The 14,228-nt window shown below is 47.9% G+C and overlaps 1 protein-coding gene across 2 annotated transcripts in view; it reads right to left on the reverse strand.

Annotated features, from left to right (window-relative positions):
• Window positions 1-1,985: 1,985 nt before the first annotated feature.
• Window positions 1,986-14,228, reverse strand: part of TRAF3IP2 (TRAF3 interacting protein 2) — a 41,291-nt gene continuing 29,048 nt past the window's right edge. Inside the window, exons 5-9 of one of the 2 annotated variants that reach the window (XM_057739220.1) lie at window positions 13,338-13,426; window positions 9,522-9,590; window positions 8,298-8,414; window positions 5,028-5,102; window positions 1,986-2,575 (exon numbers count right to left, since the gene is read on the reverse strand). In XM_057739220.1, coding sequence (XP_057595203.1) covers window positions 2,429-2,575; window positions 5,028-5,102; window positions 8,298-8,414; window positions 9,522-9,590; window positions 13,338-13,426 — 497 coding nt within the window. In that variant the 3' untranslated portion in view covers window positions 1,986-2,428. The remainder of the gene's footprint in view (window positions 2,576-5,027; window positions 5,103-8,297; window positions 8,415-9,521; window positions 9,591-13,337; window positions 13,427-14,228) is intronic. The other variant, XM_057739221.1, reaches the window with a different exon arrangement.

A 14,228-nucleotide genomic window follows, 5' to 3' on the forward strand; every position in this document is an offset into this window, starting at 1 on the left:
AACCAAGTGTTAATCTCAGTGTCAGTGCTCTAAAATAGTTGTAAAATTCCTCTGATGTTCGTGGTCATTAGATTTCATAGAAACTCCAGGGGTCAAACATCCATCACTTGGCCAGGTGTTTCGTGTGTGCGTGTGTGTGTGCGCGTGCACTCATGCTTTCTGTTGTGTTTAGTTTTTTTCACTACCAGTGCTACCAGCTGTAACACTTTAATGACTATTTGAGGAACACTAGGGACCGTCCCTCCTTATTCACCTGGGGGCGGTGGGGGGGTGGGAGGAATAGTGGCTGAGGCCTCAGGACAGGTCTCTGAAGGGAGGAAGAGGTAATAACATCACATTATTAAACCTCTGCAAACTAGAAATATTTCAGAGTAATCACTGCTGATGCCATTGTTTTTACAACTGTGTATAGAATCCTTAATGATGGTGTTACCTCCAAAACAGCTAATAAAAGAGAAATAAGACTTGATGTTTGTGTTTGGGGTGTTTTCCAAGCATTTTGAGTTAAGCACATCAGTTTAACCAGGTCTCAAACGCTATGATGCTAAAGGTACTTGTCACAGAGTCTTACAAATGAGAACTTCAGGTATACTAGCTTTTCTTTTCCTAGTTTTAAAAACAGAGACAGTCACTGTACCCAGGAGACATCTAGGTTATAATGTAAAGAAAACGACTGTCCTTTGCAATTCATCAGCAAAGTTTCTTATTTATAGTGGATAAATATTTATCTTCCCTATGGTGACACACAAGGGTTGAACTACACTGTAACACAGTTTAGCCTTGTTTAGGAGGTTAGGTGGTTAGATAAGGTGAAGCAGCAGCTCTCATCCTGCTGAAAGTCTTCACATTGGCTTATTATCTTGGGCCATAATTAAAGTTATTTCATCTTGTCCTAGGTAGTAGAAAATACATACTATATGTATTCACACACGTATATTTTATATATGGGTATGCGTGTATAGTCTTTTTTTCAGAGACCAGGTGAGCATTATTAATGTGGGGGTATTGTTGAAGATATTTTAAAATGAAGAAGAAAATGTCCCTGTTAAGAAAATGTGCTTCCATCCCCTAGATTATTATAAAAATGAAAACTCAGTCATTCCTCAAAAGGGTATTTACAATTTAGGCTCCAGGCCTTAAACATTTTAGGGTCATTAGAGATACTTTTGTCCATGCAATTATAGAAATGAGTCCCTGGCATTTCAGAAAAGTGGAAGGACTTGCTTAAGGTCACCAGCTAGTTAGTGGCAGACCCAAGTCTAGAACACAGGTCTCCCAAATGACAATTCTAGCCTGCCCTGTGCATCCCCTGTCACTTCATACAATTCACAGATACTTTGACATATATAACCTGGGCCTTAAGAACTATGATTCTATTTAGAATCGTGGTTGTATGTGGTACAAAGTTGTTTTGTTAAAAAGTTCTGCTGCAGGGGGGCTTCCTAGGTGGCACAGTGGTTAAGAATCTGCCTGCCAATGCAGAGGACAAAAGTTCGAGCCCTGCTCCAGGAAGATCCCACATGCCACGGAGCAACTAAGCCCGTGCGCCACAACTATTGAGCCTGTGCTTTAGAGCCCGTGAGCCACAACTATTGAGCCCATGTGCTGCAACTACTGAAGCCCACGCACCTAGAGCCCGTGCTCCGCAACAAGAGAAGCCACGGCAATGAGGAGCCCACACACCACAAGGAAGCGTAGCCCCCACTCACTGCAACTAAAGGAAGCCTGCGCACAGCAAAAAAGACCCAACACAGCCAATAAAATAAATAAATTAATTAATTAAAAAAAAAAAGTTCTGCTGCAGGAATAAAGCTTTCAAGATTCAGCTAAAAGGGATTGTTTCACTATCTGGCTTTAATCCTTTAATACAAAGTAGTCTGTTACATTTGTCTAATATTCTATTTAAGTAGCTTTATTGATGTCCCTGGAAGCAACTGCCCATATAAATTAATATATATCTATCTCCTGAGATAAGTGAAACACAATTTTACAAAAGAGTAAACATTTTATTATTTGTACATGAATCAGTGTGGTCTGAGGACACACAGCATCTGGCTAACTCAGAAAAGTAGCCTTAAGCGATGGGAGAGTGTTTGTGGTTGTTGACATTCACTGCAAAGTCACTTGTATTATCTACTTGCTAAGTGCTGAGAGCCCATTCTGGACACGTCACACTGTCAGAAGGAACACGCAGTGGGTTTAAGAAGCAGGGAATGCAGAGCAGCCATGGCCTCCCTTTCAAAGACAAGGTCCTTCGAGGTCTCTGCGGAAGAAGACCCTGCAGACCAGGTTTTCGGGGGTTGGAGGGCCCCTCACGGAGGAACTGAAAACAGCAGCCCTGAATGCTGCCATCCAGCCTCAGCCAGAAGAGTGCTCATAAAAGGGCCCCAAACGTGGCATGGCCCCTGTAATCTGGGGATGGAGGGAGTCACAAGGGGACCACCTGAAGGGTGGGCAGAGGCCCCCGGGGAGGAGCCACGTACTCTTCCTCTCTGAGCAGCCGCAGCAGGATATTCTTTTTATTCTTGGGCCAGCTGTAGACATGAGTGTTCTGAAGCCAGGTGGGCACATGCTCCTATGGGAGAGAGAGTGACAGAAGCAAAAGCCATTAGAGAGAAACCTGGATTCCAGATCCCAGGCTCAGTTCCCAAACCTCCATGGTTTTCCCTTTATAGGCGTCTCCTACTAAAGTCTTCTGGGAGTTGTACTGTTTTGCTTTTGGAAGGAGTTCGCGTGTGAAATGCTCTTGGCTCTGGGTGCAAGCTGTATAGCTCGTTATGGAAAGCACATGTGCCCAGCATCTTCCTTCAGTCTCCCAGGCTATCTGCCCCTTGCATTTCAGTGTGTTTTTCACCACCCTTCCACAAAAGGGGTAGGACAGAGGTCAGGCAGAGTGATGTGAATTATCCTTTGGCTTTGGAAGAAGTGTGCCAAGGCTTTGGGCTTAATCTAATTCATTATCCTTTCACTCCAGCAACAGGTCTGGCCCGCAGAAGAAGGAGCCCACCAGAACCCAGTTATCGGGCAAAAGCAGAAACTGTCAGCCAGGGAACGGGAGGGTGCAGTTTCAGACTGCCCTCAGGGAGTGGACATTCTACTGGAGAAAGACAGACAATGAAAAAGTAAAATATGTAGTGTGTTCAATGGTAATACAGGCTGTGGAGAAAAATAAAACAGAGAAAAGGGGGAAGAGAGTGCTGGGCAGGGATGGAAGAGCTGCAGTTTTAAATAGGGTGTTAGGGAAAGGTCTCACTGAGAAAACAAGCAAAGATGTAAAAGAGTAGAGTGAGCAAGCTTTGTGGATGTCTGGGTCCAAGCAGATAGGAGAGCCAGTGCAAAGGCCCTGCGGTGGAAGCATGCTTGCCATTGTGGCCAGAAAAGAGTGAATGAGAGAGAGTAGGGGAGGGGCTCTGGAAATAGAGGGGGCTGTGTCAGGTAGGGCCTCATAGATTTTTCTCTGAGTAGATAGGACTCTTGTGGGGATTGCAGGAGGAGCTTAGATACAGCACCTGCTGTATGTCAGGCATCACGCTGGGTATTGAAGATGCCCAAATGAAAAAGACACAGTTACTGCCTCGAGGAGTTCATAGTCTTATGATGGAGTCAAAATGTAACTATTTTCCAGGCGATAGCGTGCCAAGAGGGCAAGTGGTGGGAGCAGCCTGCCCTGAGTGTGGGTAACGAGGGGATTGTTTAAAGAAGTTTAAAAAACATTAACAAAACCAACTAAAAATTGGCCTGCTTCTTTCTATCACCATGCTCCAGTGATCCTAAACAATTACTCCCAACAGCCCCACCCCAACCACATACCACTGACTCAAGGTACTATAATGAAGAGCTCTCAAGAGAGGGACTGTTCAATACATGGGCATGAGGGAGGGGCGGTCAGGAGAGGCTGGAGAGGTTGGATGCTCTAGGGATAAGTGAGAGTTCACCAGACAAGTCAGGGAGGGGCACTGCCAGCAGCGGGACCACGAGTGCAAAGGCACAGAAACATGAAAGAGTGTGTGAGGGCACGCTGACACAGGCTGCTGTGACCAGAGCATAGTGTCACTTGTGCACGTGGTGGCAAGAGGGAAAGCTGAGCAAGCGGGCACAGCCCTCTTCCATGTGGCCTCGTACGTCGTACGAAGGGAGACGGATGTGATCTTGTGGTCAGGAGGAAATCACAAAATTTCTAAGCTGGAGAAAAACAGATCAGTTCTATATTTCGGATGTTCCTCTTTGATGGCAGAGCAGAGGGGGCCGGTACAGGGTCAAAGTGGACACAGGGAGACTGGGAAGGAGATCGTGCAGTGAGAGCCGTCAGAGCTGGGCAAGGGATGGAAAGCACGCTGTTGGCAGGTTGTGAACTGTGCAACCCCAGGGGTCCCATTCCCATAAATTGGACCCTCCCTCAGCCAGAGCAGAAGTCTCAGTGCACCCCTGACATCTAGGGATCCTCCAGGTTGGGGCTGGGCCTGAGCTCAGGCTGCTGTGTTCTGGCTCCCAAGACATGTGTTACACAGCTGCTTTTTTCCAAGCCTGGTGCAGGGCCTCAGATGCTTTTTGCCCCCCTTCTCCAAATCTTCTGGCCTGCCCTTCCAGTGGAAAAACCCTCATATGAAATACAGCAAAGTTCCCTTTGGTAACTGTGCAGGCTTATTTCCTGTATTCTACAGCTTTGAGAACTAAACTATGTGCAACAAAACATTTCCATGGAACAGAGTGCAGAACATGCATACATCTTGACTACTATGTGCAAGAGATAAGTATCAGGTGAACAGTCTCTTTTCATCTCATGAGAAAGCGCAAATTACTTCTTTGTGTGTGATGGCTGTTTGAACAATTAGGACAGGGATGGTCTATCAGATAAAGATTTAAAACCTTCCTGATTCGTGTTGTGAATTGAGTGGTACAACCTGTGGATCTTTCTGGCACCACTGCTATCTTGAAGGATGGATAAAGAGCTGACAAGCTTTTCCACGTAAAATCCCAGACAGCAAACAAACTGAAGCTCGACTTATAAGATTTGTTTGTTTGTTTACCTTCTTAGCATTTGGGAAGAGCACAGGGATGAATCTGAAGTTCATGCTTCCTTGTTTTATGAACTCAATCTGCATCTGGAACAGAACACACTTGAAGGTTTAATTTCAGGAATGAGGATGAGGAATTAACGGTACCCACAATCAGGCAAGCCCACACAGGACTTTTATTCTGAATGCTGTCAGTGCCACACACTTGTAAGGTTAGACTCTCCATCACACATCTACGCCATTTGCTCATTCATCCATCATGCACTGAAGGCCTATTGAAAGTCATGCTCTGTGCTGCACTTGGGTTTCAAGGACTAGGATACTTTCCAGGGTGTGCTGAGCTGCCTCGTAGCAGCTCACAGAAGCCACTCGTGTGCATCTCTTCCCAATTCTGTGTTCAGTGACTTCATATTGGTAGCCTGAAATCGGCCACGTGAGAGTATTTGTACCATGGAAATGGGCAAATGCTACAAATCAGGATCCTCCCCCCTTCCCTTTATTTTTAAACCAGTTTACCAGACACCACGGATAAAACTCCTATCCTCACCAAGCCAGCAGCTTAATGAGCAGGCAGAAAGGAAAACTACCAACCTCAGTGCAGTGTGAAAAGTGTGACCAAATTGCTGTGGAAGTCCAATGGGGGCCATCCTTTTCTACACCAGTGGTTTGAAGGAGTTACGAGGGAGGTGTCAGGCAGGGAAGATGGGGAGGGGGAAGGACATTCTCAGCAGAGGAAAACAGCAGGAGCAGATGTCTGGGGGGGTGAAGGAATGTTCTTGGGGCTGGGACTGGCTGGAAGCGCATCGCAGCCGGAGCACAGGAGGGCGAGGGAGGCCGAGGGAGACAAGGCTGAGGGGTCAACGAGACGAGCTCCATCTGCCGAGCTTTAGGTTCCCCACACCACTTCCAGTTCACTCTGACACTGCGGTGGCCCCAGAAGATTTAGCTGCCAAGAACGCTATCAAAACCAGAATTTTCAACATGAGAGGAGTTAGAGTCTTCCAAATCCTGTGACCAGCGCAAAGCTTTCAGTCATCTGACGACAAAGGAGATGAGGAATTATGTGTTCTCAACTATCTCATCTTCCAACTGATTTTTATAACTGAGAAGTCTTCACCGTGCAGGGGAATAAAAACAGAACAGAGAGGAAAGGGACAGTGGTGACGACTGAAACCACCCTAGAAACCCCCTCATAAACACTCACTCTTACACACTCCCATATAATCACAGCACACACAAATCTTCCATGGAGTGTTTTCTCAGAACCACCTCCCATTAAAAGATCAGAACACCAAAAGCACCAACCACATGAGTACAAGCAGGGGAGGGGAAGGGCACAGGACTTGTACGTTAAACGTCAAGAACTGGATCTTGTCTCTGACTTCCAGGACACCGCATACTGTGCGATTTCGCTTGTCTGCTAGGCTACCCCAGCGACGGTGCTTTATTATCTCTTATGTTTCCAGAGATGGGCCTTCTGGGAAGTTGTTGGCTCTCTGATGCAGTTACTCGTGGATACCTCTTTGCTCCCTCTGTCCGGTGTTTTCTGCTGCCTGGAGGGGACCAGGAGGTCAGCTGGTGGGGGCGCAGGAAGGCCCTTCGGCAGCTGGCCTCTTCGACCCCTCCAGTAATGAGGCAGGGCCCGAGACATCATTGCCCCGAGAAGCCGAGTTTGGAGACAATTTGGTTCATGGCTGGGCACCGTCAGACAAGCTCTGAGGTGTAGCTGCCTATCCCTGCCTGGCGTCCCCACACGCCAGCAGAGCTTGACAGGCTTCCTCGGGAACGGGCAGCCACCCGGAGCCTTCACACACAAGAGCTGTCAGCTCTGGGACGGGCCGTTCCCAGAGATCGAGCGCTTTGGGGCCACGCGGACAGCCGAGGCGGGGCAGCATCCAGAGCCAGGTAGACCCTTTCACCCACCCAGGGGCCGTCAGGCTAAGAATGAGAGAGGAGGGCTGCCCATCTCCTGACTCCTTGGCCTCCCTCTCCGACCTCTCCACCTTGCCTCGGCTTTTACTTTAGGTTGGTCCTAAGCTCAACGAAGTGGCCGGCACTTGGTAGAAGGGGAGCCAGAGACCCTGAGGACGCAGATGGGAGACACCCGCCCGCCCAGCCTGCCTTTCCCCGGTGCTCCTGCGCCCCCGTGCAGACCTGGGTTTCCGTCCACTTCCCCTGAGGTGACGCTGCGTGTCCTTGACCGCCTCCCACCTCGGGCGGCTTGCTTAATTCCATCTGTGTGCCCTCTGCCCTCTGCCCCATCTTCCTGTCTTAATCAGTGACCTTTCATGCCCATTCCAGGTGCCTCTCCCCCTTGTGGAATGTTGGAGCTGAAATGGAGCTTACAAGTTCTAGTCCAGTGAGTTTCAAGCCTTTTAAAATCTTAGAATCCTTGGTAAACAAGCCTGAGGAAGGCAGACAGCTCAGGTTGCGGGGGGGGGGGGGGGGGGGGGGGGGAGGCCCAGAGCCACCCCGCTGCCAGCACGTACAGGCTCCCGGAGGGACTCCCAGGAGAGTGTGACAGTCACAAGTCTAGTCCGGCATCCTAGTCAAGCAGGCACCGTCTCCATGGGGTCTGTACGGTCATGGAAAGCAGAGGTTGCTTGCCCATAACACAGCCAGTTTCAAAGCTGGGTGATATTTTCAGCCAGAATGTTCTGTCAGAGGCTAAGTCTAACGTCCCATAAATTTCTCCCGCTGGTTTCAGTCTGATCAGGCCCCACAGTTCAGGTGTTGCTCGCCTGTCATGAGCTAGAACCAGCCCTTCCCTTGACCTGTGCCACATGTTCCCCAGACGGTATTTCATCCAGTCTTTACAATAACACTGTGTTAGTGGTCACACAGCCTACACAGGAGGAAGCCAGATTGCACACAGTATACCTGACACCACAGTGTGGGTCCTCTTGGTTGTGCTACTCTGAAAAGGCAGGGGACGGAATAGGACCCAGATGCAGAAGCCCCCTCTCCTCACAGTCTCCTGCCCTCCAGCACTTCACATCTGTTGGTAAACAACCAAGCGAGCAGAGCACCGCTTTCCAGAATCTTGGAACTTAGATCTCAGATTAATCTCCCTGTTACTGAGAGGAACACTGAGTCCCTGACTTGCCCCAGGTCCCGAAGGTAGGCGGAGCCAGAACCGACATCCAGCTCTCCTGCCCCTCCTGCCCGGGTTCCTCACCCATCAGCCGCTGTCCTCAGTTGGTCTCCGGTGAAGGACAGGCCTTCACAAAAGAAAGAGCCCGACTCTGAGGGCCAGTGAGGTGCTGTGGTTTCATCACTCACCATTCGATGAATGTACTTAGTATGTAAGCCATGCTCGTCCTCGTCCAGCTGCGACTCAGCGCCTTCCACATCCTGTTTGTATTTGGGGCTGATCGCTACGATGATCATCACTGTCTTCTGTTAACGAGAAGGGGAAAGCATGTTTATGGACGTGTGGAGTGTGGTCCATTTGGTGAAGGCAGGCTGGAAACCGGCCAGCAGGACGGTGAGCATTCTCTGGTGCACGGCAGGACGGAGGGCGGACCTCCATCCCCGGAAGGTGAAAGGCACGGCCCCAGCCCAGGCGGACTGCCGCCTCCCCTCCTCCCCTCTGTCTCCCTCCCCGGCTCCCTTCAAACACCAAGAGCGCATGGCTCCGGCTCTCCTAAATGCATGCGGTCCTGCCCACCACGTGCCACAACCATCACTAATAAGTGTCTAATGAAAACCGAAATCACTGAGTGACTCTGCATTGTGGCAAAAAGCCTCTGCAAGGGCAACGATGAAAACCCCCTCCCTCCGGCAGCAGGCTCTAAGCTGTCAGTTACTGCAGCCTTGACTGCCCTGCTGGCTGGGGATGCTTATCGCCGTCGGGAGGAGCAGACCCTTCAGCACAAAGCAAACATCCGGCTGCAGACAAAAGGAAAAGCCTCAAACCCCGGCCTGCTGAGACTCGGTCCCCCACCACTCCCTCCGAAAGAGGCGGCCGACACGGACGGCCTGGCAGCAATCAATTTCTATCTTGTTAAAGCACAAAGTGCCCCAGGGGCCGGGAGAGATTCTGTCGGTGGAAAACAAGTCACAAGGCTGTTGAGGGGGGCGTCTGGGGGGTGTGGGGTGGGCGGGCAACGTGCTGCACGGCTTGGGAGGCTGCCGGGGAAGCCTCTTCAGCCAGATCCCACAAAACACTTGGGGTGGCCTCTGATTAAATCGAATTCTGCTGCTCCCTCCCCACTCTCCGCCTTCATTTCCTCCTTTCCTAGTCTGGTCAAAAAATGGTTTGCTCTGATTGTTATCAACCACCTGTGTCTGGTTCGACAGTTATTTCCTGCCCGTGCATGTCCAGGAGGGTGACCCCATCCTTCATTTCCAAGTCTTTGCACGGCTGCCAACAAGGGAAGCTTTGTTGGGACTTTGTCAGCTTTGGCCTTGGTGAGCATGCCAGGGCTCCTTTCATAAAATAACTCCACAAGCTAATTGTCTTTCTCACTAGAAAACAAGCTCAGAATTTTGGAATGTACTTACATCCCTAAGGTAGCGTTCCATCCACTTAATGATATCAATGCCTCGGATTCTATCCTCAAATATGTCAATCTACAAGAAAAAGATGTGGAAAGTGGCTCTTAATGAGAAGCTCTGGCTAGATGCAAAGCAAGAGAAAGCACAAGAGGCTATATACATTTAAGACTGAAAAAGTCATTAATGCTTTTTGCAAGGAGGAGGCTGTAAATTTGAAAACCAAGATACAATTTTCTTAAAATGTTTCCTATTTCAAGATTAGTAGGCATTTGAGTATTTAATATTTGTAATTATGTTTTAAAAATCTGAGAGACATAGTAGACCACCAAGTTGGATGTAAGCCAGCCACATACACCCACTATATCTATCTATCTATCTATCTATCTATCTATCTATCTATCTATCTATCTATCTATCATCTATCTATCTCTATATCTCTCTGTAATTTGGAAGGCAAACATGATTCTGGAGCATTTTAATGCATGTGTACTATGCAAGAACTGAGATACAATATGATACTTTGCTTGCATTAGCCAGGTCATTATTACGGTGTTATGTCCAGTTTCGATCTATACATTTAAAAAGGATTGCATGAAACTTGAAACAAATCCAAGAAACAGTCACAAAAACAATTACTAAGATGGTTTGGAAAAGGTTTGTGATGAAAGTCAAGAAGTAGAACTCTTGGGCCTTGAAAAGACCGGTATTAAATATCAAGTCTTTGAAGGAGGGAAAACCCAGTGATTTTCTGTTTTACAGATGACCAAATAAGAAGTCCTTTCTTGGGCTCAGGCTTGTCCTGCAGCCAGAGAGTAGTGTGTGTGTGCACAAGATGCTCTTGACCGGAAGAGGGATTATACGGGGGCATGGATGATGCAGGGAGAGTGTCCCTGAAGAGGGATTATTTGATTCTGCCACACTGCTCCCAGATCAAGTGTCCTAAATGTCATGCTGCCATTTAGGGCCAATCAAGTCAAGTCCCAGCCGTTCGGCAAGCTTCCATGCCATCCGTGCCATCCGTGATCCAGGCTTACCTCCCTTTTCCACACATGCCCTGTCTACCCTACTCCCCACACTGGTGTCTCCTGCACCCTAAAAGCACAGTGCAAGCCCCCCTGCTCTGTGAATCCTCCCCACACACTGACTTTCTCCTCCTCACCTTAATGAGCTCTACCCCTTTGTGACCGCTGGTGGTACTGGATGATGAACACATTATTGCAGCATTCTTTCACTTACTGAATGTCTCGCTGATGTCTGCCTTATCTCTTCAGCCTGGTTCTAAACTTCCTATGGAACACGATCCTGCCTTGTGTACACCAAACTCAGAAATGTACAGTACCGAATACGGGTTCAGAATATGTGCTTTTAAACTGATGGAACATCAAAACATGGAACGGCTTTCCTTTTGGTTTGGATGATTCCTGTTTTAAAATGTCCGATGGCCCATGACTACATTCGGTAATCTTGAGAGAGCTTTTACAGCTCCCCGAGATTGTATCAGTTATTCATTTCTGTTCTGTGAGAAGAAGCAAAGTGATGTCCGGGCTGAGAAGAGACAGGCAGCTTGGCTCTCCTCTTCCTCCTGTCCTTCCCACTTGCATGACTTTGGAAACGTTCCTGAAACTCTCTAAGTCTTACTGTTTTCATTTGTAACGTGTGGTTAATAAACCTACTTCCTAGGGCGGTTGTGAGGATTAACATGAGTCAGCGTGGAAAAGGCACGTCAAAATGCCAGGCATGAAGTAAGTACTCAATAAACGGTCATTCTGGTTGTTACCCCAGCACCTACGTTCCTCTTTGCTATGGAGGTGGACACTCTGGGAGGCGCAATGCGCTGGAGATCTTCCATTCGTCTCTCCAGATCTCTACGAAAGTCCCCAGCTCCTGCCAGGCTGACTTTTCCACACAGCCACGATTATGAGCTGAATTGTGTCTCTCCAAATTCATGTCTCAACATATGTCTTAACCCCCGGTGCCTCGGACTGTGACTGTATTTGGAGACTGGGCCTTTGAAAAGGTGATTAAAGTGAAATGGGGTCTCAGGGGTGGGCCCTGATCCAATGTGACCGGTATCCTTATAAGAGGAGGTTATAAAGAAAGACCAGAGGAAAGACCAGGTGAAGACACAGGGAGAAGATGGCCATCTACAAGCCCAGGAGAACCCCTCAGAATGAAACCAGCCCTGCTGACACCTTGATCTTGCACTACTAGCCTCCACACCGGTGAGGAAATAACTGTGTGTTGTTTCGGCTCTCCAGCCCGTGGCACTCTGTGGCACTCTGTGGCAGCCCCGGCAAACCGATACAGAGTCCCCTTTGGGTTGCAGGCATCACTGTTCCCTTGCCTCTTTAGACCTCGGGGTGGTAGGAACTCCCTGCTTTTGCTAGTCCTGGGATATTGGACTATTTATTCCCTGTGGATTTCCTAAAACTCACCTAGAAATTTGCAAGTTGTCCCTTTATTAAATTTCCCGTTATGTTTATGTTTCTCCACTAAGGGGATCTTGATGTATCAATGTGGTAACTTATCTATCCAGGATGAGACCCTGGGATTCTACCATGGGCTTCACAGTGATGAGGACCAAGGGCAGATTTAAATTCAGCCTAAGCAGCCCCTGACTGTGAAGCTCCCAAAAACCTGTCCTCTTCTTCAGGGTCAATCAGTATGCTTATCTGAAAAGGATCAAAAGTAAGATCTTTTCTGAAATGTTGGCCTTATGTCTTGTAATTTGATTTTATGTCATGGTTGCCACAGTGTTTCTTATCACAGAAATGAGAAACTGAAATATTGATCTCTATATAGTCATATATCTACATAGTCATGAAGCTGGAGTATATAAAGTGTATACTTTTAACAACTTTCACATACTTCCATTTAAAAATAATTATAGACTAAAGAAAAAATTGGAATAAAACTCATGTTAGAATGCTAAATAATCTTTAAAATTGACATTTAGTTACTAAGTATTCCCTCTTTATCCTTCAACTTTCCTATTTGTAGACTTTTCCCTTAATTTTTCACCACACTTTAGAACTGACTGTCACTAAGCACTCAGAGGAGGTCTCTGGGAAGGAGGAGAAGTGATCTCAGCGTTTGAGGAAAGCCAGTCCTCTGAGTAGCCTCCTGTGGTACTTTATTTATCCTAAGGAAAACTTACATGGGTTTAAGCTGTTCTTTTCAAAGCACTGCAGGAGACTTGAGGAGTGTGTACTTCCTAAGATTTCTTGGTCTAAGATCACAGTGAACTGCAGGGCTGGGGTGTTTACCTTCCTGAACTAGCCTAGAGCAGCCGAGAACCCGGCCAGGTACTCCCTGTCCAGAAGCATCACTGCTGCAGCAAGGTGTGGACTGGCAGCCGTGCACAGGGGGGCCTCTACCACAAACCTCACAACACAATGCAGAACGAAAGGACCTTATAAAATGAGTAGGTGACCTGGTGAAGCCTGCAGCCTCCTGCACCACAGGAAGTGCAACTGAAGCAGGCATGATTGGTGAGGAAGGGCAAAGGTGCCAAGTGCAGTGAGAGCGTGGCCTTTCCTTCAGGCGGGGCACCAGCTACATATGTGCCCAGTGTTAACACTGTTCTGGCTGTTCGGAGGCACTCGGGTCACTCAAAAGGCATGCAGGAAAAACACGCTGGAGACTCTAGATAGTTTAAACTCTAGAAAATAATTACCTAAGTCCATAAGCATTTAGTTCGTAATCACATAAATCAAATAATATAGCTTAAAACATCAACAGCTCTTTATACTTTTCCTCTTGTTTTTCTTTTCATTATACTCACTTTAACTGTTTAGTCTTCTCTTTGGATAAAATACTTACTGCAGTTTGGAAGCCATTTACCAACAAAAAGTTCACGAATTTCACCACCTCCATGGCTGTGTCCATAGAATAAGTGATAAAGACTTTCCCTAAGAGAGATTTTTCACACTGATTAGAAACTAGTCAAATTATTCTAAACAACACTTGTGAATTGTATGCAATGTCTTTTGTTCTTCTAGAATAATGAAGGGAAGCCTCAGGATGGGAGGAGGTCTAAGGGCTTACGGCTGCGGCAGGGTGGACTGCTGTCCTCAGGACGTAGATCTGCAGGCCCAAAGGGGCAGGGGGTCTATGCAAGGGAACGCAGACTGCTCAAGACGCCTGGAAAGGAGAGAGAGCTCTGGCAGGCTGAGACAAGCAAAGGAGGTCTTCTGAAAAACCACATGATGCATTAAGAAAAAAATCCATCACCCAGAACCTGCAGGGCCTTAAGATCAGTCCACCCCGGGTGTATCAGAGACATATGGCTCTGTGCCCAAAGACTACTCTCACAGCAGGCCAGGAGGTTGAGCCCTGCTAAGGGGCCACCCAGCAGTGTCCTCTTTTGAACTCACGATGCTCTCCGCTGCCCTGAACTTGATGAGAGCAAGTGAGGAGAGGGAGAAAGTGGTTCTCCGCCCCCTTCTTCCCCTCATCCACTCACTGGTGGGGGAAAAGCCAGGAAGTTGGAGTTGACTAAAGCGCAGATCAGAAATGTTACTAAGAACTTCAGCAGCTTGAAGGAGAGACGCTACCTCTGGCAGGTCCAGCATCACTGACTCTCTTGCTCCTCCCTGAGTCAGCCTAGAGCAGCAGATGGTAGTGTGACCACAAGCTTAACCTGGTCAGGATGAGAACCGGTGTTTTCCCAGACTAAAGTCTTGGGTAAATTATCTGGCTAGCATGTTAATG

This window comes from Hippopotamus amphibius, chromosome 6 (genome assembly GCF_030028045.1).
Source record: "Hippopotamus amphibius kiboko isolate mHipAmp2 chromosome 6, mHipAmp2.hap2, whole genome shotgun sequence".
Classification (NCBI taxonomy): domain Eukaryota; kingdom Metazoa; phylum Chordata; class Mammalia; order Artiodactyla; family Hippopotamidae; genus Hippopotamus; species Hippopotamus amphibius.